Source organism: Rattus norvegicus, chromosome 19, assembly GCF_021556685.1.
Source record: "Rattus norvegicus strain SHRSP/BbbUtx chromosome 19, alternate assembly SHRSP_T2T, whole genome shotgun sequence".
Classification (NCBI taxonomy): domain Eukaryota; kingdom Metazoa; phylum Chordata; class Mammalia; order Rodentia; family Muridae; genus Rattus; species Rattus norvegicus.
Window position 1 is genome coordinate 19,469,486 of NC_141552.1, and position 23,366 is coordinate 19,492,851.

General features: G+C 42.8%; 3 protein-coding genes across 12 annotated transcripts in view; 2 read left to right on the top strand and 1 right to left on the bottom strand.

The window, feature by feature from the left end:
* The window catches only part of LOC147999010 (disks large homolog 5-like), a 133,020-nt gene that overhangs the window by 14,737 nt on the left and 94,917 nt on the right, over positions 1–23,366 (top strand). The gene's annotated exons all lie outside the window — the stretch shown is intronic.
* LOC147999014 (disks large homolog 5-like) overlaps positions 1–23,366 on the top strand; it is a 202,807-nt gene that overhangs the window by 3,917 nt on the left and 175,524 nt on the right. The gene's annotated exons all lie outside the window — the stretch shown is intronic.
* Positions 6,406–22,293, bottom strand: LOC147999015 (disks large homolog 5-like). 10 transcript variants are annotated; one of them, XM_087595826.1, is made up of 10 exons: positions 22,097–22,293; positions 21,525–21,592; positions 20,803–20,869; positions 13,847–13,978; positions 13,257–13,316; positions 11,040–11,145; positions 9,813–9,972; positions 8,417–8,560; positions 7,624–7,786; positions 6,407–6,907 (listed from the first exon to the last, which is right to left on the bottom strand). In XM_087595826.1, exons 5-10 carry the CDS (start codon positions 13,266–13,268, stop codon positions 6,878–6,880), a joined length of 615 nt encoding a protein of 204 aa, XP_087451952.1. In that variant the 5' UTR covers positions 13,269–13,316; positions 13,847–13,978; positions 20,803–20,869; positions 21,525–21,592; positions 22,097–22,293; the 3' UTR covers positions 6,407–6,877. The 10 variants fall into 10 exon arrangements, with proteins under 10 accessions (XP_087451958.1, XP_087451952.1, XP_087451953.1 ...); XM_087595827.1 differs by lacking the exon at positions 21,525–21,592 and having other exon boundaries at positions 22,097–22,189; XM_087595830.1 differs by lacking the exons at positions 13,257–13,316; positions 13,847–13,978 and having other exon boundaries at positions 22,097–22,266.

Genomic DNA, 23,366 nt, shown 5'->3' on the forward strand with positions numbered 1-23,366 from the left:
AAACTGGTGCTGCCATGTAGGGCTACATTTTTCCTTTAAAACAGGAGGATTTGTGGTGGTGGTGGTGTACACCTTTGATCCTAACACTTGGGAGGCAGAGGCAGACAGATCTCTGTGAATTCTAGGCCAGCTCCCTCTATAGAGCTAGTTCCAGGTCAGCTACACAAAAGAAACCCTGTTTCCATGAGTAAAACAAAGAAAGAGAAAGAAAGAAAGAAAGAAAGAAAGAAAGAAAGAAAGAAAGAAAGAAAGGATTTATATTTTGTATACAATGAGATGCCTGCATGTCTATACCTGAACCATCATGTTAACTATAACTCTTGTCACATCTGCATTAATTCAAATACTGAGGGCTAAATGGTTAAATATTAATGACAATACAATTGGGGGTGGTGCTGAAGAGATGGATGGTTTAGTGGCTAAGAGCAGAAGACCAGGGTTCAGTTCCCAGTGCCCACATGGTGGCTCGTATTAGCCTGTAATTGCAGTTCAGTGGAATCGTTCTGGACTTCATGGGCACCAGACATACCACATGGTGCACAAGCATTTATTAGGTGAAACACTCAGGCCCATAAAAATAAGTAAATAAAATATATGGTTAACAGACACTGTGATTCAGGAAGTTCTTAGTGACTTTGGTTATCATTTCTCTCTCACGGAGAAATGTCTTCCTCATGGCTCGGCCTCCCTGGCTTCTAGGACATTCCCTAGCTCTGTGGAGCATGAAGTACTCAACACCATAAGCCAAGCATTGCAAAGCCATCTGCACCTTCACTGCTACACCTTCACCATGGCTGTGTCTAAAGGGAGAGACTTGGAATCCCACAGATGCAAGGCCAAACCTGTTGGGCTATGTGAGCCCACCCACCCAATAGTCAGATCTACTCCTGTCCTTGGCTATGGCATGAGGCTCTTAAGACAAATTAATCTGAAGGATCTCAACAGCTATGCTGTTAGACCTCTCATTGCTCTGCCCGACCTACAAGCTCCTTTCCTGGCTGAAATTCACACCCGAACTCCTCTCCTGCCTCAGCCACCATCAGCTCTTCTACTCCTCTCCACCTGTGCTCTGAATAATCCACACTAAGGTGGACGTTAACCTCTTGTGGACCTCCAGACGTATGCTTGTGGTTACTCTTCATTGGCTGTTTTGTATGGGTAGGCGGGTTCTTCTAGTCTCATGCAGAACACTGCTCACACATTTTGGATCTTACAACACCCTCTTGATTGAGAATCCTGACTAATGACTGACTGACCTTCCATGCCTGAAGTCACCCTCTGTCTCCCAGTCCAAGATGAGAATCCCCACCCTAACCCCATGGTGTCCAGTTTCATCTCAGAAGCTAGACTCTGCACTACCCAATATCATTTGGATCTCGGCCACTAATTCTCTGTTAAATCGTTCCTCTCTTCTTTAAAACAAATTCATTTTGTTGTTTGTTTTTTGAGACAGGGTTTCTCTGTTTGGCCCTGGCTATTCTGACATGCTCTCTGTAGATCAGACTTGTCAGGAAGCCAGATATCTGCCTGCCTCGGCCTCTTAAGCACTGGGATTACTGGATTGTGCCAGCATGTTTAATTAAAAATTAATTAGTGGCAGTGCATGTTGGCACATGCCTTTAATTCCATCCGTTGGGAGGTAGAGGCATTGTGAGTTCCAGGACAGCCAGGGCTATAAATTAACACCTTGTCTCAAAGAAAACAAGCCAAAAATGAAACAAAAATGTTGCAATATGGTCTTCGGTATGTAACTGAGTCTGTTCTTGAACTCTGAATCCTCCCACTTTCACTCAGGTGCTAATCAGCAGGTTTCTGTCTTGACTTTCACTGAGCACTCAGGGCTGCCAGGACTGTTACCTCTCCCAGTGTAACTCCTGACTCTCTCATCAGCATCATCACAAAACTCCTGCTAAGAATTAAGGAAACCTGAATTCTAAGGAACAGTCGGAGCTCCAGTATTTCCAAAGCTCACTCTAATACAGATGGATCCTATGCTGCAGTAAAATGGTCACAGCTGGAGGTCTTAATTCCAGGACTTGGGACAGAGGGGTTGGAGGATCTTGAATTCAAGGTTATTTTTATGTTACAGTGTTGCTCAAAGCGAGTTGGGCTGCTACAAGATACCCTGTCTCAAAACTATACCAAACACACCTAAAATGAAACAGAGGAGTTTGAGTGGGCACAGATGGGAAAGCTCGGCACTTTATGGCTAAGCCACCTGCTGCCAGCACCAAAGTCCATGCACAGCCCCAATTCTGAGCTGTGTCTGGGACCCCACTTAGGAGCACGCACCAAAGTAGCTCAGATCCAGGGCTTTTGGTCTAAGAGGAATTCAGGCAGTCACACTTTGGATGCCAGTTCTCCAGCTCAACTGCCTGTCAGCCCAGGATCTGGTCTTAGTCATGGCTTGGCATCCCTAAATTCCTCCCAGCTGTGCTCTGAACTCACCCTGTGCCCCGTTCTGATGAATCTGCCATTCTCCATGGGAGTAGCCTCAAGAAGTCCCTCACATCTGAAGCACCACTCTGAGTGCACTAAATACTGCAGGGGAGGGGCGTGGCCAGCAGAGCACCCACCCCTTTCAGCTGTAGAACATTTAGCTCTAGAGTGAGCACTGCTGTGCATTGTGGATCTTAAGCAGTATTCCAGCCTTGGCCTGGGAAGAGCCGTTGACACCCACACTTTCTGGGGTGACATTGTCTCCTGAGGATAGAGTCAGGTGAGGAGCGGCAACTGATGTTCATGAGAGACAAACTTTCTTCACCACCTGCCCATGCTGGCCCTAGGATCTGGGCTTTTTGGGTGACATGAGTGTTGAGCCCCCCAGGTAGATGGGTTTTCAGGGGTCAGGTGGTTATTGTCACCAAAGGTATCCACAAGGATAAGTCATACTGTACTAATTCCCATATTAGATCCCTTTTCATGGGTCACAGAGGTCGTGCTGGGTCCTAAATGTGGACCCAGGTTCCTGGCACTTTTGAAGAGACTGGTCAGGGCGCAGGCTTCAGGACATTTTGTTTGAATTATTTTGGGGGATTTTATTTTTACTGTTGGGGGCAAACCTAGGGCTGCCATGTGCTGGGAAAAGGCTTTGCCACAGCTGTAGATCATCCCTAATTATAAACTCCTAAATTCTCCCAATCCTGGAACTTTCTAGGTCCCTCACATGATGCAACCTTTGGGGGATTCCTCACATAGAATCATGGGGTGGATTGCATCCCAAAGAGAGACAGTGGGAAATGTTCCCCAGTGTCTGCCTGTGGCTGTGGTGATGAGAGTGGATGTAGTGACCAGTGGATGGCAGGGCCCATGTGAAACCCTTTTGGTTTCCACTTGAGTGGAATCTTCACCATGCCTTTTTTTTTTTCTTGAAACACAGGTTGGCCTGGAACTTACAGTCTTCCATCACTCTGACTCAGTTTCCCATGACTGGGATCACAGGCTTAAATTACTATGCCCATCTTTCTTTTTTTGTATTTATAAATCTTCTAAAAGCCAGAAGGATATAGAATTTAAAATTTTGCGGTCCAAGGCATTTCCAACAGGGGATTCTTGACCTAGGAGTGTCCAGACCAGTGTTTATTGTGTGGCTACTTCATTCCCATAACAGCTTATTTTTGACAAAGAGTTCCAAGGTGTGATGTCACTGGGCATCAGGCGGGTGTCCCAAATAGCAGCACTGACTCAGGTTGTAATTTAGGCTGGAGAAACTTACTAGGACCCTGGTAATCCTAGCACCCTGGGGCCTCACATGTCCTTAGTCTGATCTAGTGATGAATCAACTGCTCTTGAGGGTGGATTGGAATTCTAGTCACTGTGAGGCAGGAGCATTAGTATCCTACAGCCACTCTGGGCTCCATAGGAAGACCCTGTTTCAATATAAAAGGGGTCACCTGCGAGTTCTTACTGTCTTCCCTGAGGCCTTCCTGCTGGAGTTAGAATAGCTGTCTCACCAAGTTGAAGTAGAGGGCAGAATGTTGGTGCCTTCTATAATGAGGACTAGTAACAGATAGTCTATGGAAATTCTAGAAAGTTCTACAGGTATTTATGTCCTGTGCATGGGAATTGCTGGCTTCCCTGTGTCCTTTGCCTTTAATTTGCAGTCCATGGGGCACCTGGGAATGTCCCCAAACCAGGCTGCACACAGGGCTTGTCCCATGATTCTCACTTGCACCCAGTGCCTGCCTGATTGTCATAAGTCTGACAGAGCCACTATATGCTCACCTGACACCTGCAGAGAGCACTATATGGGGCCCTACCATCCCCACACTGCCCATCAGTGTCTACAATGTCCCTATATGGCACTGAGATGATCTAAGCTGCTTCCGGCCTATGTGCTGCATCAGAATCTGACCATTCCTAATTTCCTCCTCTCACACCCACACTAGAAGCCCTGAACCCACACTAGCCCCAGCTGGCCTGTTGCCTACTGACATCTCATGGACTCTGCCCCAATCCCCTGCCCTGCCCTGCCCTGCCCTGCCCTGCTGTGCCCTGCCCCAAACCCCTGCCCTGCCCCAATGCCCTGCCCTGCCCTGCCCCAATCCCCTGCCCTGCCCTCACTCAGCTGACAATGTGGACATCTCACGACAGTCACTGGACAATGGCTGACACACTTGTCTGAAGACTGGAAATGTTTCTCGATCTTGGAGAGGAAAGAAGGACCCTCCAACTACACTGAACTCTAAGGAAGTTTATTCAGGTGAGGGATGACAGGGACTGTTTTGTCTCACGTCACACATGTCAGTAGAAAATATCCTAGGTATTGGATGGCGCTGTTAGCATTAACAGAACAAAGCACATAGTGTTGGGAAGATTAATAAATTATGAGTAGGATTAGAAAACCCCAAGCCTCTTCCAGGTCCTAAGAGAGCAAAAAATACCACCAAACATAGCATTAATGTGATAGGTTGGTTAAATCTAGTTACTAGATTCTAGTGTGATACCTATGACTTTTTGTGTCATGCTCAGCTTATAATGACTAGAGGACTTAAGCTTGAGAGTCACCAATGCCTCTCCCTTGCTTCTCTAGCTGCTGAGCATTGAAAAGCACTAATGAGACAGCATCTGTTTGCAGACATACTGGATAAGTCTTCTGCACTTTATCTCTCTGAGTCACCTCCACTCTCAGTAAGTCAGTTTAATTCCATAAATTGTAAATGAGTCACGTGGAAAATATACTTTCTCAATACGATCACAGATTTCCATGTAAAAGGTGAAACATGAACTATCCCACCTAAGTTCTGGGCTTGCACAGACCTGCTCTGCAAAAGAAACATGTGGTCACAGCTGCAGTCTGCATTCACTATGGATGCTCTTGAGGACCTCCCTAAACTGCATAGATTAAGATAATTATCTTGCTTTCTATCAAAAGAATTCATTATGCCAAGTTGGCCTGTAGAAGGAGGCTAGTCTCTTCTGTATTTTATCAGATGTGCATAATCTATATGATCATCGATAGTAAGTGAAAGCTCTGTTTGGAATTGAAACTGAGTGATGCTGGAGGATGATGCTGAATGCACAATGAGCAGTGGAGGCACCAGAGCCCGGTGTGGATGCCTAGCAGGCTACCACATTGAGCAGGCACCCCTCAACCACCTGTACATACAAATCTCCTGAGATCTCTCTCCTTAATGGGAGATGATGGCGTCCATCTAGTATAGCACATGCCCTGGAAGGACAAAAGCTACCTACAGGAGCTGTGGTGATGGCTCACAGGTTAGAGCATCTGCTGCTCTCTCAGAAGAACCACATGGACCCTAACAATCATCTACAATGGGGAATGCTATTCCCTCTTTTGGATCATGAGGGAAATGCACTCAGGATTGGCCCAGACATACATTTGAAAAAAAAAGATCCATTGAGTTACATGATAAAAATAAATATAATCAGCAACAATAAAAAACACAGCATATGAATGATCAAATGAAACAGCACCTATAAAAACCTATTTCCCAAAATGACGTTGATGGTCATTATCTTTGTGGTTTAATACTAATGCTGTATTGTAAGAAAAACCGAGGCACATGGTTCTCGATTAGGATTATTCTATATTCCTTTGTGAAAGTTGTCATTTTTTCTGCAGCTCTACAGGCATGAGTGTGTGTTACTCAATATCTGGGCAAACAGTCAATAAGGAATGGGTGTTGTAGACTGATATAGATTAGGATGAGCAGAACACATGACAGCATGGATACAGTATGTCAGTGATTACATCATAAAGTGTGTGTCCATAAAAAAAGTCACATTATCCACACAAAAGACACTATCACCCTGTGTACAGCTTGGTGGCTTTAAATTCCCTATTTACTCATGCTGCCTGGACCATGCAAAGATCCATATCCAGCTGTCAATTCTAAGTCTACAGGAGGGGAAAGGACCCTTGAATAAGATGGTCTTAAGAGTCAAGAGTTACAAATCAATTTTTATTCATAAGGAATACAATTTACAAAAAACAGGCATAAAATGAACAACTAAAATGGTATAAAAAATGAAAAACAGTAACAAGAATATATAAGTATGAAATAACAAAAAGAAAACTTCAATGAAAATCATAACCAAAAATATTTCTTAACAGCATTTTCTTAATGAACATTTAGAAACACAGTTGTAGTGCTGTTTCTCCTCTAGGGAGATGTCAAGGCAGTCCCCTCAGATGTCTCTCAAATGGTGTTGTCGGTATGAGAGAGGAGAAAGACCTCAATGAGACAGGCTGGCATACGGATACATAAATTTAGGGTCTCTATACAATGAGGAAATTAACTGAGAAGAAGAATATTCTCCCCAAAAAAGTCTTTGACTGTTGAGGATTGTCGTCAGCAGGGAACTCCTGACAGAGAAACTCACTCTTCAGGGGGCTGTCTTCTTGGGATCTGTCCTATTCCATGTCTCCTGCAGTTCCTGAGACCTGGGAGGAGAAGGCAGCTATTAAGACACTGATTTAGTGGGGACACGCATACCAGGTGTCAAGTTGCTGCCTTCTGTCCCTTCAGCTGCATTGGACTGACAGCACTGATCTTTTCACTGAAATCATTGCTGATATCTCTGCAGCCTGGGGAAAGTCACCAACAACCCTCACAGTACTGTGGGAGAACAAGCTGCTCCTCAAACTTCTACCAGTGAAAACCAAGAACGGGGAAAGGAGAAGAGACCTAACTGGGTTGCAGGAAGAAAGTAGAAGGCCACATGATACTGAGATCAAAGCCAAAGACCAGGACTCATTTGCCATTTGCACTTGGTTCTTATCCCTACAAGGTGCTTCCAACCATCACATGACCCCTGTATGACCTTTGTCACACGACCAAGAACTCGTTCAAAACTCTTCATAGCATCCAATCTATGACAGGGAGATGCAGTCATGTGATATGTTATTCCTCTGTCACCATTTCTGGACTGCAGTTTCAAAAAGGGCAGAGAAGTGTACTTGCCCATAATTCAGTTTCTGAAAAGTGGTTAACATCCCAGAATACTTGTGCATAGACAGAGCAATGAATAACTCTATCACATGGGGTGGGTGACTGATTGGGTGTGGGGAGATTAGAAAGATGATAGGGGAAGCAAAGATGTATCCAATAGGCAAATGGTATCAGACATTGTTAATCTGACTCAGCTGCTTGTTCCTACCACATTTTGCTGGGTCTGGAGGTTGCTGGTCTTCTCCTGTTCGTCTTCAGCATTCGGGTTCAACTCAAACAAATATCGCTCTAACTCCTTGCTCTCCTGCTTCAATGTGACCAACTTCTTCTTCATACATGCCTGGTCCATCAGGAGCCGGCTGTGCAGGTTGCTGGAAACACACTCTGCATAGTAAGATCCTGAAGCCTCTTCCTCCCATTCCAACTGCCAAATCCCACAAACTCCACCAGGACCCAGATACCCATAAAGACTTCATAGAATACATCTCCATACATGTAAGGCTGCTCCACAAACAGCAAACGGCCAATCCAGGGAAGAATAAATTGTTTCTGTGACCCAAGCACCTAACAGTCCATGTCTCTCCAAAAGAACAAGGAATCTACAACTATCCATGAAAGCCCAATGCATCTGGGCAACATCAATTAGTAGGCAGTAAACAACCACAAGAGGACAGTAGAACCAAGGGAGGTCATGCTAACCATGTGGTCCCCACATTGAGCTTTGTTAAACCTGGTATGACCCCAGAGGCCCAGGTCGGCCTAATAACACTCTGATGCCTGAATCAGTATAGTTCTATCCAGAGCCTTCTAAAGATGCATAGACACTGTGGTGAGAAGTCACAGTCTCTTATGGAACTGAAACTGAGTCCAAAAGACCCACGGCACAGTGATATTTAAACAGCAGAAGACATGGACCCAGAGCTGCAGGCTCTCCAGTCCAGAACAAAGAGAGGCAGCAATGGATATTCCACAAGTGATGGGCCCTTTTGACCAGTACTTACCGATAGAAGTTAATCTCCTTCTTGAGCTCCTGAAATTTCTCACGATGTTCAATGTTCTTTGTGTCTAAGTTGTGCAGTAATGACATGACCTCTTTCTCCTTTATCTTCAAGTTTTCATAAAATGGATTTGGCCTGAAGTAGGGGCTGGCCCCAGGAAGATAGAACCCAATGAACATCAAGGTTTAGGATTATATGAACTCAGGCTATGTCTTGTATTACCCCAGCCCTGGAAGGACACTTTCTGAATTCTACATATTTGGATCTTCTTCAGCTTCAGAAACTTGGAATTGTGTGCCCAGGACAACAGAAGCTAAGCACCCAGATAAAGGGTTCCCTGGCTCACTTTTTTCAATCAGGAGGGCTGGATCTGCATTCAAACCTGTTATGCTGTCAAGAGCCTAGGCCACAGAGCTTACCCAACCACACACACACACACACACACACACACACACACACACACACACATCCAGAAACCTCTGATTTCATTTTTCCTGTTTTGACAAGTGGAATGCTACAAGCCGAATAACTAATATTCTAGAGGCAGACAGTACACATAATTCTGGAGATGAGACCAGATATTGCCACAAACTTATAATCTGCCCAAGGCATACAAATGTATAGACAAATGTGACTACACAGGCAAAGAACTGTGCTGTTGAAAGTGGGGCTTCCAAAATAAAGCACTTACACCTCCATGAAACTATTATAAAGGTAAATCCTGAGGTCAAAAAACAGACCCCTAAATTCCAAAGGTGGAGGGATAGAGAAACATATAAAGGTTGTGCACATGCATGCAGAGCTGTGCACACACAGACACACAAGCTGGGGCACACCCACAAGAAAAGAAAAGTAAGGTCTCCAGCTCTGAAAAAAAGAACCAAAAAAAAAAGAAAAAGAAAAAGAAAAGAAAAGTAAACAGACTCAGAGAATGAGAGAGACAAATATGGAAAGAGCACAATGAGAATCAGTAGAAATGCATGCACCATTACTGTCTCAGAGTGTAAGGCACAGAGACAAGAAGGAGCAGGCCGGAGCCTCAGGCCTTCTACTTAAGCATTGATATGAACACTGTGGGACCTGTCACCTAAGGCTGCTGCCAGGAGATGATAGCGTTCAGTCACCTTCCTAGCAAGCACAAACACTCTCCACAAACTCACAGCACCCAGAACCTTGCAAAACTACCACCTGTCAAGGGCTTTCCAATTGTACACTGGGAACTCATGCTCCAGTGACTTTATCCCTGAAATCTTCACTCAGATTGCAAGTTCAGATTTTCAACAGGCAGAATCAGAGAGTCCATTTTCAATCTCACTCCTCAGTAAGGGTCAGGTTCTGAATCTCCTATCTATGGGAGATGAGGTTTAGAACAAGGTCGTTTGTTTGGAGCAATGCATACCTCTTGCTCATGGATCCACCTGTCACATAAAGGAGGCGATCTGTCAGCTCATTTCTCTCCTTGGTAGTTAGCTCCAGTTCTCTATTCAGCCTCTCCTCTTCCTCGTTGGCCTGCACCTTGTTTAGGACATTTTCAGGGGATGACGTCTGTCTGCAGGCCGCTGTAGGTAGAAGAACACAAGTGAACCCGCATGGGGTGAATGCATAGAGCATACACAGACCACAGTGAGGTCCAAACAGGAGAACATGCTTGGAAGCCAGTGTCACTGCAAGGAGTTTGATCTATGTGTAAGAGGCATCCTAAGTGGATCACAGTTCCCCCACTACTATATAGAGACCAAGAGATGTAAGCAGCCAGGTGTTCCCTATGCCCGCCCACACAGGCTTACAAGTACCAGAGAGATGCCTTCTCCAGGATTATTATCAGGTACGCAGGCTACAACCTGGTTTCAGGACCCTCACCCCTCTGGTTTCAGAAGTCAGATCATCAATTCAGCATCCACAATGAATTGATTGATCACGGATACTCAGATATCCTACACTGTTACTCTAGTCCAATAACTTTGCATTAAAAAGTCATGTAGGGGGAGGACATGGTCAACAGATTTATTAATTCCCCCTACTGAAATGACAAATGCCCCAGAAGTGCCAATAGGTTACAGGCTCTTTCTCTACCTGCTCCATATAGTTTGGCTACTGTAGAAAAATATCTGCCACACAGAACCTCTAATATATGAAGGTAAGATTGGCCCCGTCAGCCAGAGGTAGTCACAGGAGTTCTAAGAATATAAGGTCATGGCCAGGAGCACAATTCTCTCCCTCTTACTACTGTCAGATAGTCACTGAATTTAAAGAAGCAATGAAAGTGAAGTACACTGATGCCCTGTTTAATTCCGAAAAGTTATACCCTCCATGACTACTTATGGTGTTATTATATCAATTTAACATACCGAATGCACTGTAAAAGTAAAGACTAGAAGTTCACCCAATAATAGCATAGGCATTGCCATATCCTCCATGTGGTTATGGAGAAACTAATAATGTGAAAACCTTGACTTTCAGGAATTGTGATAATCATGGAATTCAATATCTGTGGAGATGTTCCAGTGGTTGTGGCCCATTGCTATAAAGGCCAGCTGAAGGCCCCCACACTCACCCCTGAGAGGAAGCTCAACATACACTGCCCAGAACTTACTCCACATTCCCCATGTCCTGTGTCCATCATTACCTTTAGGTTTCGTTTGCTTCACTCTAGACTCTTCTCTATCAACATCAACTCTCCCAAAGCGCCTACAAAGACGGGCAAACATGTCTGTGGATATATCCTTTGGACACTAAAAGAAAAAGTAGGGAATTGGTTGTCACAACGATACTGGTGACATCACAGGGATTCCAAGGTCTCTCTAGGAGACAATAGAATGTCCACGAAGGGACGGCTGATGTCACGGAGAACAGACTTTGCCTCCCTGCTAATGTTCTCCCTGTACTGAGCAAAAGCTTATGTGCCCTTTTCAGGGGACTTCCCTGTGGCATAGCCACTGAGCACCACATGCTTCCAAAGCCAAATTTGGCTCTAGGCTTGATTGGAAAAACCTAAGTCATTGCTATATATCTAAATGAGTGCTTCCTCCCCAATCCCTGCACAGAAATGTTTCATCCTACCTCAAATTCTCCTCAGTCAGCAATATTACCCATTAAAGATTACTGAGAAATCACACCAGTTACTATAAGTAGCCAAAGAGGTCTCCTGTCTCATCATGTGCAGGTGCATGAAATCACACCCAGAAATAGCCTGTAGGGTAGGTTGCGATGTGGGTGTGTATTATAGGTACAACCTGAAGCTTTGTGCTTAACATTTAACAGTTGCCACCGGATTCCTTAGGAGAAAGAATTGCATTCATTATGGTCCTGGCAACAATGTGGTGATCTGTTAGCAGAGGAAACTGAAATATTGGATCCACCAGTGAATGCACCCTCAGGCTGAGTGTGGGGCTCTCCTCTCTGCACCTAAGTTACAAAAGCAGTATTGCTTACAGGCCTCTCTAAGCTATAACGTCTGATTTCATCTGAAAAATAAAATAGTCAGCAATGTGTGTGTGTGGGGGGGGGGTACAGCCAAAGGAGTTGGACAAGCCTAGAGACATAACTCAGTGGACAGAGTAAGAAACAAGCATCTTCACTCCTGTTTCATGGATCACCCCACAAAACACAAACGCATCTATCCTACTAAAAAAAAAACAAGTTATTTTATTGAATGCATACACTAATACTGTTTACAGTATTGGTAGCAAAGCTCAGATTTTGGGGGCAGATCCATGACTTGAACTATCTTCCTGACAACATATAAAACAATAAATAAATAAATAAATAAATAAATAAATAAATAAGAAAAAACAGAAAAATAAAAAAACACAAAAAGCACAAGCCTTTCATGTGAAGTTACAGAAGAATGATCCAGTGGTCACTTCTGACCAGGCCATTTTAGCTATGACAGTGCATAGTGAACCTTAATTTGATGGGTCCTATATAAAGCTTTGTGCAATATTGTCATTTTAACCAACCTCATCTAGAACATACATAACAACACAGGATATGATCACAATGTCCTTGCTGTGTATCAAGTTATTTTTCTATGTCCTTGATTGTCAGGCATATTACAGCAACAATCTGAGATGACTGGTAGACTTGGAAGAAAGTGGATATGAAAGATCCCCGTTTGATATCAGTACAGCCATTTCTTACGAATGAGAATCTTTTAAGCTGGCCCTCGCTTAGCACCTACACATTAGACAATAGACCAGAAAGTACAGAAAGCACATTCCCACCCACTCTCTAGGAAGCTGCCGGACCATAAGAACAGAGGGTACAGAACATATTTACTGCAGGGCAATTAGAAGACAGGAAACATCTCTGGGAAGCTGACTGACCACTATAGAAGTGAGATATCCTTGGTACTGAATGCAGCTGTGCTATAGGCTGACATAGCTATAGCCTTGTCCTGGGAACTCCAGAAGAGAAACACCTGCCAAGACAGATATCCTTGGTCCTTGTCCTGGGAACCCCAGGATAAGAAAACATATATCAAGTCAGACGTCCTTCATACTGAAATAGCTGCATTGATGTGGTTACGGCCTTATCCCAGGAATTCCAGGACGAGAAACATCTGCCTAGTTATCCTTGGCACGAAATAGCTGAGCTAAGGAAACTGTGTAATCTTAACTGACATTTTAAGCTGTATATTTCTGTTGTTTGAGGTTCCTCACATCCCTCCTGCGTGAGGACCGTGTCGAGCCCCAGTGCATTGGTATCCCAAAGTAAACCTCTTGTTTTTACATCAAGACTGAGTCCTGTGTGTTCATGGGGTGGTGATTGTCCTCAGGACTGGAGCGAGAGTCTCCTCTGTCTGAGGGTCTTTCAGATAAAGCTATAGTTGTGGGTTACACACCTCAATTCTCATTGGCTAATGCTGTCCTCACAGTCCTTGGAGGCCCCTTTGTAAGACTACCTGTTGGAAAGTAGAAGCAGCTTTATTTGAGCTCAAAGTGAACCTGACGAGCAACGTAGAGAACAAGATGGGGTAATTGAGATCCTGTCTAAAACCAGCACTGAAACACACCCTTCATTCAAAGCATCATCTACCAATTCTTGAATTTTTACCATTCTCTGCCAACCAGTCTTTCATTCAGGAAAGGTAGAAAAGAACTGGAAATGATCTTTGTATTCTAAGGACCTCGATCTGTCTTTCCTTAGGTCCACGTTAAGAACAAATGAAATGGGTATCACCATCTGAATAACTTAATATTACCTACTCAGCATTTCTAGCCTAATACTGTGCCTATGGCAATCTCAAGCTTCCCTGAGTGTTGCTGCCCCAGCAAGAAGAATGAAGTTCTATGGTCAATCCCCAGTGAACCTTTCAAGGGGTTAGAAGAAAGCCATCAGAGATACTGCACTTCTTTGTCCTTCGATTAAATCAAGATGATACAACGTGAATCTAGTGTGCTATTCCACCACACATCTTCCTCACAACCCCACCTATCTGAGGTCATTGCTTGGCAGAATTCATGCCCCACCATCCGAGATATTTCTTGATTCATTGCTGCCAAGGGCCAGGTTTCCTGAGTTTTGTTTTTTATAGAATTGGGTGTAGTCAATCATAGTTGCCCTCTGTAAGAAATGACAAATATCTATAATAACTGAATATTCTGAAGGTTTTTATACTGGTTTTATTATACATATAACTGTGAAATGGAAAACATACATATTTCATCAATGAAATGAGTAAGATTGATTTAATGAAAAGAAAAATGGATGGTACTTCAAAACTTCCATGATTACATATTATCTATTTAATTCCCTCCACAATAGCAAGAAACGGACATTATTATTTACTTAAACCGAGAAAATATTAATTGTTTGGCCTGCTTTTCTGAGCTTCCTTAAGGTATAGTTAATTGACAGAGCTGTGGTTTAAAATTAGGGTCCATATTCTTCTGTTTTAAATGTGTGCCTTTTCTTTCTATTTTTTTCTCCATCTTTATTAAATTGGGTATATCTTATTTACATTTCAATTGTTATTACCTTTCTGGGTTTCCAGGCAAACATCCCCCTAACCCCTCCCCCTCCCCTTCTCTATTGGTGTCCCCTCCTCATCCTCCCACCATTACCACCCTCCCCCCCCAACAAGCCCCTTCACTGGGGGTTCACTCTTGGCAGGACCAAGGGCTTCCCTTTTATTTCTAGTGGGTGCTGCTCTCCCTGCTCCGTGGGAAGTGGATGGGGGGAAGGCCCGGGCCTGAGGTGAGTTGGAACTGGGGTAGAAAGGCATAGGGCCTCCTAGGTGAGAATGCCAAACCACCACTGCTGCTGCAGCCACCATGGAGAAGCCTTTGTTCCTGCTGCAGGGAGGAGAGTCTGGTGCCCACAAGATGGCTGAAGGGGAGCTGAGAGTGGACAGCTTCATCACCCGCCTGCTGGAGGTATGAGGATATCGTCCGGGAAAAATTGTGCAGATGACTGGAGCAGAAGTCCGAGGGCTGTGTATCACGTCTCGTGAAATCTTTCTTAGCCAGCCAACAGCTGTGAACACAGGTTTCTTTTGGAGAGCAGGCCTGTGCAGGCCCAGAACCTAGGTGGGACAGTTCAAGCTACCCTTTTTCCATGGCCAATCTCAGATCATATTCAGAAAGTATTTCTTGGGCTAAAGAGATGGCTTAGTGGTTAAGAGCACTGACAGCTCTTCCAGAGGTCCTAAGTTCAAATCCCAGCAACCACATGGTGGCTCACAACCATCTGTAATGAGATCTGATGCCCTCTTCTGGTGTGTCTGAAGACAGTCACGGTGTACTTGTATATGATAAATAAATAAATAAATCTTTAAAAAAAAGAGTATTTCTTCCAGGTGATGGATTTTCAATTTATGGAATTGAACTAACTTACTCATGGTGGAAGTGACACAGAGAGTTAAAGTACAGAAGGAATAATCCAGAATGTCCACCAAAAGTTGCTGTCACACCAGGGCTTTTAAAAGCTCAGCTGCTAGAGAAGCAATGTAGTCTTTGGTTATTCTCAAGCTTAGGTCTTCTAGTCATTATAAGCTGACCATGACACAAAAAGAGTCATCTATATCAAAATAGAGAAGAGTAACTAGATTCACACCACACTATCACATTACTACTGTATTTGAGGTTCTCAGTTAATATCTAAGAACCTGGAAGAGGCCTGGGTCTTGTTACACAAACTCATGATTTATGTCCCCATTGTCAGCTGAGATTCTTCATGCAGCCTGGGGTCAAGGAGGTCATCCCACAAAGCACAAAACACCCATCTCAGATAAACATGTATGGTTTACTGAATCCAAAACATCCATGAATTTCAGGACACAATTAAATGTTGAAACCTAAGGATAATAGATAGAGAAGAGAATTAAGATTTCTAGTTCATAGATCCAGTAAACACCTTCAACAAATCATAGCAGCAAACTTCCATAAGGTAAAGAAAGAAAAGGCAATAAAGGTACAACAAGCCTACAGAACATCAAACTAATTGTACCAGAAAAATTCCTCCATTCACATAATAATTAAAACGCTAAATGCACAGATCAAGAAAGAACATTAAAAGGGGTAAGGTATAAATATCTAGTAACAAATAAATTCAGATGTATCTGAATTACACCAGACTTCTCAACAGAGATTCTAAAAGTCAGAAAATCTTGGGCAGATGTACTGCAGACACAGGCTCCTATATCCAGCATAATCCTCAATCACCATAAAAGGAGGAACCAGGATATTTCATGACAAAACCAAATTTAAACAATTCTTTTCTGTAAGAAAGCACAACAGAGGCTAACAGGACGAAAACTCCAAGACAATGAACTAAACTATACCCAAGAAAAACCAAGAAATTAATCTTCTCTCAATAATTTAAAAAAAGAGAAGCACACAAACATAATTTCACCTATAACCAGAAAAAGAAGAGAATGCAGCAAACATTGGCTTTAATATCTGAACAGATCTTCTTTCCCTAATCCCCAAGCTCCCAGGGGCCAAACTGCCAGCCAAACTGTATGCAAGGATGCTCTATGGTTCAAGGTGAGGCCTGTAGCCCCACCAAAGGCAGATCCTAGAGGTGTGAGGTGGGGATGGATATGTGTGGGTGCAGGAGCACTGTCACATAGGCAAAGCTGAGCAGAAACGGGATGTAAGGTTTGATGAGGGGAGTCTGGAAAGCAGGACAACAGTTGAAATGTAAATAAATAAAATAACCGATTAATAAAAAATAGCCAAAAATAAAATAACAAGTAAAAAGGTAAATGAAAATTAAACCAAACCAACCAAACAAACAAACAAAAATCCCTGTAGTGGATTGGCCTAATTCTGCTTGTATTTTAATGCTAATTTGTGGAACTCAGGACTGGTTAACCCCAAATAACTGACCCTGTTCCCAGTTAACTGTGATTATAAAGAAGCCAACAGCCAACAGCTGCACAGCAGAGAGATGGGGGAGGGGAGCTTTGAGGGCTTTGCTAGAGAGGATCATGAGGAGGGAAGAAGGAAGAAGAAGCTGCCAGAGAATAAAGGAAGAACATGTGTGATGGAGAGAAGAGAGGAAGAGGACAGCAGCCATGGTTAAGGGAGAGGAGAGCCTGGTCCTGAGGGCTGTCCAAGTGGAACAAAAACAGTCAAGATGCTACACAGCCTGTAAGAGTTGAGCGTTATTGTTTGGAAAGTAGATCTGATACCATGGAGGGCAGGCAGCTGCCCAGCTACTGTGCTGACGAATGCATACTAAAAATAAATTTAACAAAATATGAGTAACCAGTAAGACAGCTCTGTAGAGGATCCTAAAAGGAATACTTTAGTTTGAAGGGAAGGACAAAATACCAGAGAACACAGGGGATAAATTAATAAAACTAGGAAAGTTAATCAAAGAAGACTGGGAAAACCACAAAAATTAACAAAATGACAAAATTTAATACATACGTTTAAATAATAATTACATATCACAAAACTCAATATCTAGGGTGGTGGGGCATGAATTCTGCCATGGTCTGAACTCAGAAAGGTGGGGTTGGGAGAAACATGTCTGGTTAAATAGTCCACCCACATTGTGTCAATGTGATTTAATCTAAGGACAAAGAAGTGGAGCATCTCTCATGGTTTTCTTCTAACCCCTTGAAAGGATCACTGGGGTGTGGCCTCAGTACTTCATACTTCTTGCTAGTTCAGCGAAACTCAAGGAAGCTTGAGATTGTCACAGCACAGTATTAGGCTAGATATACTGAGTAGATGATACTAAGTTGTTCAGATGGTGATATCCATTTGCATGTGTTCTTAATGTGGACCTAAGGAAAGAGAGATCAAGGTCCTTAGAATAGAAGGAACATTCCCAGTCCTTTTCTACCATTCCAGACTGAAAGGCTGGTAGGGAGAGGGTGGTAAATAATAAAGAATAAATAGATGATGCTTTGAATGAAGGGTTGGTTTTTGTGCTGGTTTTAGACAGGGTCTCAAGTATCCCATGTTGCCCTCTCCCTGGCTGGCCCGGTTCACTTTGAACTCAGATAAACCTGCTTCCACTTTCCAATAGATAGTCTTACAAGAGGGGCCTCCGAGGTCTCTGAGGACAGCATTAGCCTTTGACAGTTGAGGTGTGTAACCCACAACTATAGTTTTAGCCACTTTGTTCCATGTCTACCAGCTATTTCAGATTGTTGCTGTTCTATGCCTGACAATCAAGGACACATAAAAATAACCTGATAGAGAGCAAGGACATGGTGATCACATCCTTGCCTCTGCTGTATGTTCTGGATGAGGTTTGTTAAAATTCCAATATTGCAAAAAGCTTTATATAGGGCCCATCACATTAAGGGTAACTATGCACTGTTTCATCTAAAATGGCCTAATCAGAACTGACCGCCAGACAACACTTCCTGCGAAGTTCCTATGAGAAGCTTAAGTTTTTTGTGTTTTTTCTTCTTCCTTCCTTCCTTCCTTTCTTTCTTTCTTTCTTTCTTTCTTTCTTTCTTTCTTTCTTTCTTTCTTTCTTTCTTTCTTTCTTTCGCTTCATAGGTTTAGAAGAATGTATTTTGGGCCACGGATCTGCCCCTAGTATCTTAGCTATGGATGTGATCAATCAGTGTTAGTGTGTGCATTCAATAAAATGTCCATTTTTGACTAAGGTAGATGCTTCTGTGTTTTGTGGGGTGACCCATTGTCAATGTGTAGTGAGTTGGGGCCCTGGGTATGGTCGCATACCCCCAGGACATAGGGGGTGCAGAGCAAAGGCATAAGAAACTGCACGCAGTTGTAAGCTTTATTAATCCTTATTAAGCTAAGAATATGCATTACTACAATTTTCATTGTGTCAAGATAACATAAGATCATTATTCCCAGGATACCAGGAACAATGAGGGAAGATTAAACAAAGAAAGACGAATAAACGAAAGCTTCTTCTAAAAATATTCATATAACAAATAACCTCTCTTATTATAATCAAAATATACTCACCATTACCAAGAGAGCGTTAGAACCACTTCCACAAAACGGGACACAGCAGAACATAATTTAAGGCCAAGTGAGAAAAACATTTTCTTCTCCAGGGCGGCATTCCAGCCCCTACTTGAATCTGGCACCAGGCCTTTCTTGACCCTGCCTGGGAGCTGCATCTCTATGTCTTAACAATTCCTTCTTTTTTCTATTGTTTTAAAGTAACACTTTACATAACATAGCTAAAGGTCCTTGTAGGGGTTTAGTCATGTAAAAATAAAGCAACATAATACATAATGTACATAAGATTATGGCAAAACTAGCTCCTCCCATGCTATGGAAAATCCTTTGAAGCCAAGCCTTGGGATCTAATCCTGTCAATTGATCAGCCAATAATTTCGCTATTCCATATCTTCTAGCTGTTTACCAAAAGACATTCGAACATCATATTTCAAGGCATTAATTACTTTTGAAGCACTTTCATTACCCTCTAAATAGGCTTGAATTAACTTCCAATCATGTTCTGTGTCATTATCCATATATTTACTAACAGAAAAGTAGTAGGATTTCATCATGATAAGCAATATAAGCCCGATAACTGGCATTGGCCGCAGCAGAAGAAACCATGAGTAAAACACACATTGCTAAGAATAAGTGCTCAGCCGTAAAGGACTTTCCTGAAGGAGACAAAATTATTCCTTTCAGTGCTTAATCGCTTCACCTGACCCCACATAGGTAATAGGGTTGTCACTACACGGATCCTTATCCATTGTTGTTTGTGGACACTAAGAGAAGCCAGGGCCTCAGTAATGGAGGACACCTCCTCATCTCCTGAGAACATCCATCAGGAGAAAATGTAGCTGGTTTAACTGGATTCCTTTGAGGGTAGGGAGCAGTTCTTATTATTCTGTGCTTGGATCCATCTCCCGGGTAACCAGAATAGTCTCCCATCCTGTAATGAGACAAAACCCTCTCCCCTATATACAATGATGTCCTTTCCTGCCATTCAGCATCCCGGGCAATTTTTATCCATACTGTCTTTTCCATGCCTTCTTGGGGGAAGTTCAACAAAGTGTCTATTGGCTCTTGATATAACTTCACCTTGTGGTAAATTAAGAAAATTAATAACGTATAATGCTTGTGCCAATATAGCCCTGGGACTGGTCTGCAAACTCCATTCAGGTTGCATAAGGCCATCTCTTTTCCCCCTTTTTAATTTTATAATTTGTCATTTCAGGGTATGGTGAATTCTTTCAACAAAAGCTTGGCCTTGTGTATTGTGTTCTGTACCAGTAATATGTACAATATGATATCGTTGACAAAATTGTTTATATTGATAAGAAATATATGTTTTCCATTATCAATTTTAATTTTAGAAGGCAGTCCCATAACAGCAAAAGTTTCCAATAGATGCTGTATAACATGAGCAGTGCGTACTCCTGGAAATGGTGTAGCCCACACAAATTTTGAAAAATTATCTATGCTTACATCTATATGTGAAAGGCGACCAAACTCAGAAATATGGGTTATATCGATCTGACACGATGTATTAAGTTGCATCCTTCTGGGATTAATTTGAGATGGAATACATTTTATACGTGAAGACTGACACATAGGCAATTAGCAATAATTTGTTTGGCTTGAGAATAGGGAATCTTATATTTAATATGTAAATATCCTGTATTGGCATGATTATGACTGTGTTCTTCTGGGGTAGCAAATGCCACTAATTGATCTACCATATGATTGCCAAGTGTTAAAGATTCTGGAAATTTTGAATGTGATCTAGTATATGTAATGAATATTCTAGAGTTTCATAATAACAATAGTCCTTTAATATGTGAGAATAACATTTAATATAGGCTTAGATGTAGAAACAACAGCAGTCGCAATATTCTGTACTACTCCTACAACATAAGCGGACTCAGCTATAATATTTTTACATCATGAGTAAAATCCTGGAATACATTAATTACCGCTAATAATTCATTTTGTTGTACTGACCCAAAAGAAGATTCTTGTCCCCAAAATTAATCTTTGGTCCAATAAGCCATCTTGGTCTTAGAGCCATCTGTAAACACAGTAAGGGCTGATGGTAATGGATCAACAGAAATTAGTGTATTTATCAAATTTTTTTTTGTTTTTTAAAGCAATCCCACAATTTACTATGGAGAGGATGAAATTCAACATTTCCAGTGTAAGAAATCATGGCTAATTGAAAAACCTCAGACATCTGCATTAAATATTCCCCTTTATCTTTGCTTAATGGGAAAACAATAGCAGCACAATCATATCCCCACAGAGTAACAGGTCTTTGTATGCCTTGCTGAATAATTAAAGAAATTTGTTCCTCATTAATTGTTAATGTTTGGTTAAAGTTTTATTTAATATAAACCCATTCTAAAGGCAACTCATCCTGAGCGAAAGTGCCTGTAGGATATTCAAGAGTATTTAAACATATAATTTAATAACTCTATCTGGATCAATACGTGCCAAATATGCATCTTTCCATTTTCAGAAAAGATACCCTTGCATGCCTTCATATAAGCATTAATATCCCCAGCCTCCTTTATAGGTAATAATGCTCTCCTGTACTCTTAATTAGCATTTTCAAAAGAAAGCATTTGCAGCAGTTGTCCTCCAGCTACCTCTCCTACCATTGTTCTTTCCAATGTTAATTTTAATATACATAAAAACTTAATATATGGTTCATAGAAAGCTACTACCTTTTTCAACCAACCAGTATCATCCTTTATAATAAGTCGGTTGGACCACACCTTGAATCGATGCTGGCCTAATTATAGGAAAAGAAAAAGCAGGTGAATTCGTCATTATCATCTTGTGAATCTAATGGTCAACATGCCATCCTCGGGAAAAGACTTAGAAAAACCTGCTTCAGGCAGTGGTGCAGAGGGCAAAACTTTTACTTTCGTTTTGTCTTAATGAAGCTCTAGCTTCTTGTTCTGTATTCGTTATTACCCTGTCTGCATTCATGGCCTTGAACACAGTAAAAATTACAGCCCAAAGAGACCAGAAATTGGAATCTTTTTGCCCTGCCTGACAGCCTTTTTCTCCTTAACTTTCACTTTGACCCAGATATCAGAATCCCTGGAACCCTCGTAAGGGAACCATGGAGTGTACTCTTGCTGTCTCTAAACACTTTTCTAAACCAGACTGATAGACATGAATTCCCTGCACTCTTAAAGATGCTTAAGCATAGCGAGATGAAGAGAAGATTTATCTTGTCCCATTTCCTTGTAATAAATTGTACTTACCTTATCTGACTGTCCAGACTTACCTTCAGGGACCCTGTTCCAGTGCCATAGGTCGACGTCTAGGGTGTTGGGAGCCCTGCGTCCGGTCGCATTCCTTTCTGTGTTTCCCGATGCTCAGTGGCCATGCCACTCCAGCATGCTTTGAAATGAACCAGTCCGCCGACACCACCACCACCATCACCACCACCACCACCACCACCACCACCACTACCACCAATTTGGTTTTGTAAATAAAGTTTTATTGACATCACCATACTCAGCATTTACATCCTGTTCAGTGCTGCTTCTGGCTGCAGCTGCAGGGCTTAGGAGCCACAGAGCCCTTTAGGCTCCCAGAGCTGAGAGCATTGACCTTTGCCTTGTTTGTGAAAGAGGTGACTGACCCCTGTGCTCAAGGTGGCCTTTCCGTGCCCTTTAACCCATAGCATAGGTCTCTGTGCCATCCTCTCCCTTTGCTGTGGTGTGCACTTCCTGGTACATTTCCGTTAGCTCTTGACATTTCCAGAGCATTGGGTCTTGCAAATTGAATTTGCATGGCACCAGGAATAGACCTGATGGCAGGGTGTAGGACACTCCCTATGGGGACCCTGCCCAGGGGCATAAGCTTACTTTTCCAGTCAACTCCCTGAACAGTGAGCCTTTGTGGGACAAGGTACTTCACGACATGACTTGACCTCTCTGCAGTGCACCCAATCCCTGCTTGGCTCAGATGTCCCCCAGAGAGGTTGTGTGAGTGTCCCCAGTAGAGGCAGCACTCTGTGTGGTGGCATTGACATGGCATCCAGGAAAGTCAAAACCAGAGGGACATGTCGGGCAGTTGGAAGCAGATGTCTGCGTCCATGGAGAGAAGGATGGGCTAGACACTCCTACAGGGGGTGAGCTGAGAAGCACTTCCTTGGCTTTTTCACAGCCGTGTAGGCTGCATGCCATGCTGTGTACCCATGCTGTGCTGAAGCCCCAGACTTTGAGTCTCCCACAGCTGCTGTGTCCTGGGGCCAGGGTAGGATTAAGCAGACTTCAGCAGGAGAAAGGTGAAAACCCTGGTTGCGGGGTTGGGATGGCACAGTCATAAAACTCCTGCACATGAGGCCCCTGACTTAGAGCCGTATAGCAGCTGTGACAAGCCAGCTCTGGTGACACTCATCTGCAATGCCAGGCCATGGGGGGTAGAGGCAGTAGGATCAGTTGTTTAATTATCCTTGGCTACACGGCAAGTTCGACGCCAGCCTGGGCAACTTTGTCTATGAAAATAAGACAAAACTAGGTCTTGACTCTAAGCATCACTGCCTGTAC

What these genes read in the sequence shown, in the direction of transcription:
- LOC147999015 (XM_087595826.1), bottom strand. An exon ending in GAAGCAAACGAAACCTAAAG is followed by an intron (nt 9,973 to 11,039) that starts GTAATGATGGAC and finishes TTCTACCTACAG; the next exon opens with CGGCCTGCAGACAGACGTCA. An exon ending in TCCAGACCCAGCAAAATGTG is followed by an intron (nt 6,908 to 7,623) that starts GTAGGAACAAGC and finishes TTCTCCTCCCAG; the next exon opens with GTCTCAGGAACTGCAGGAGA.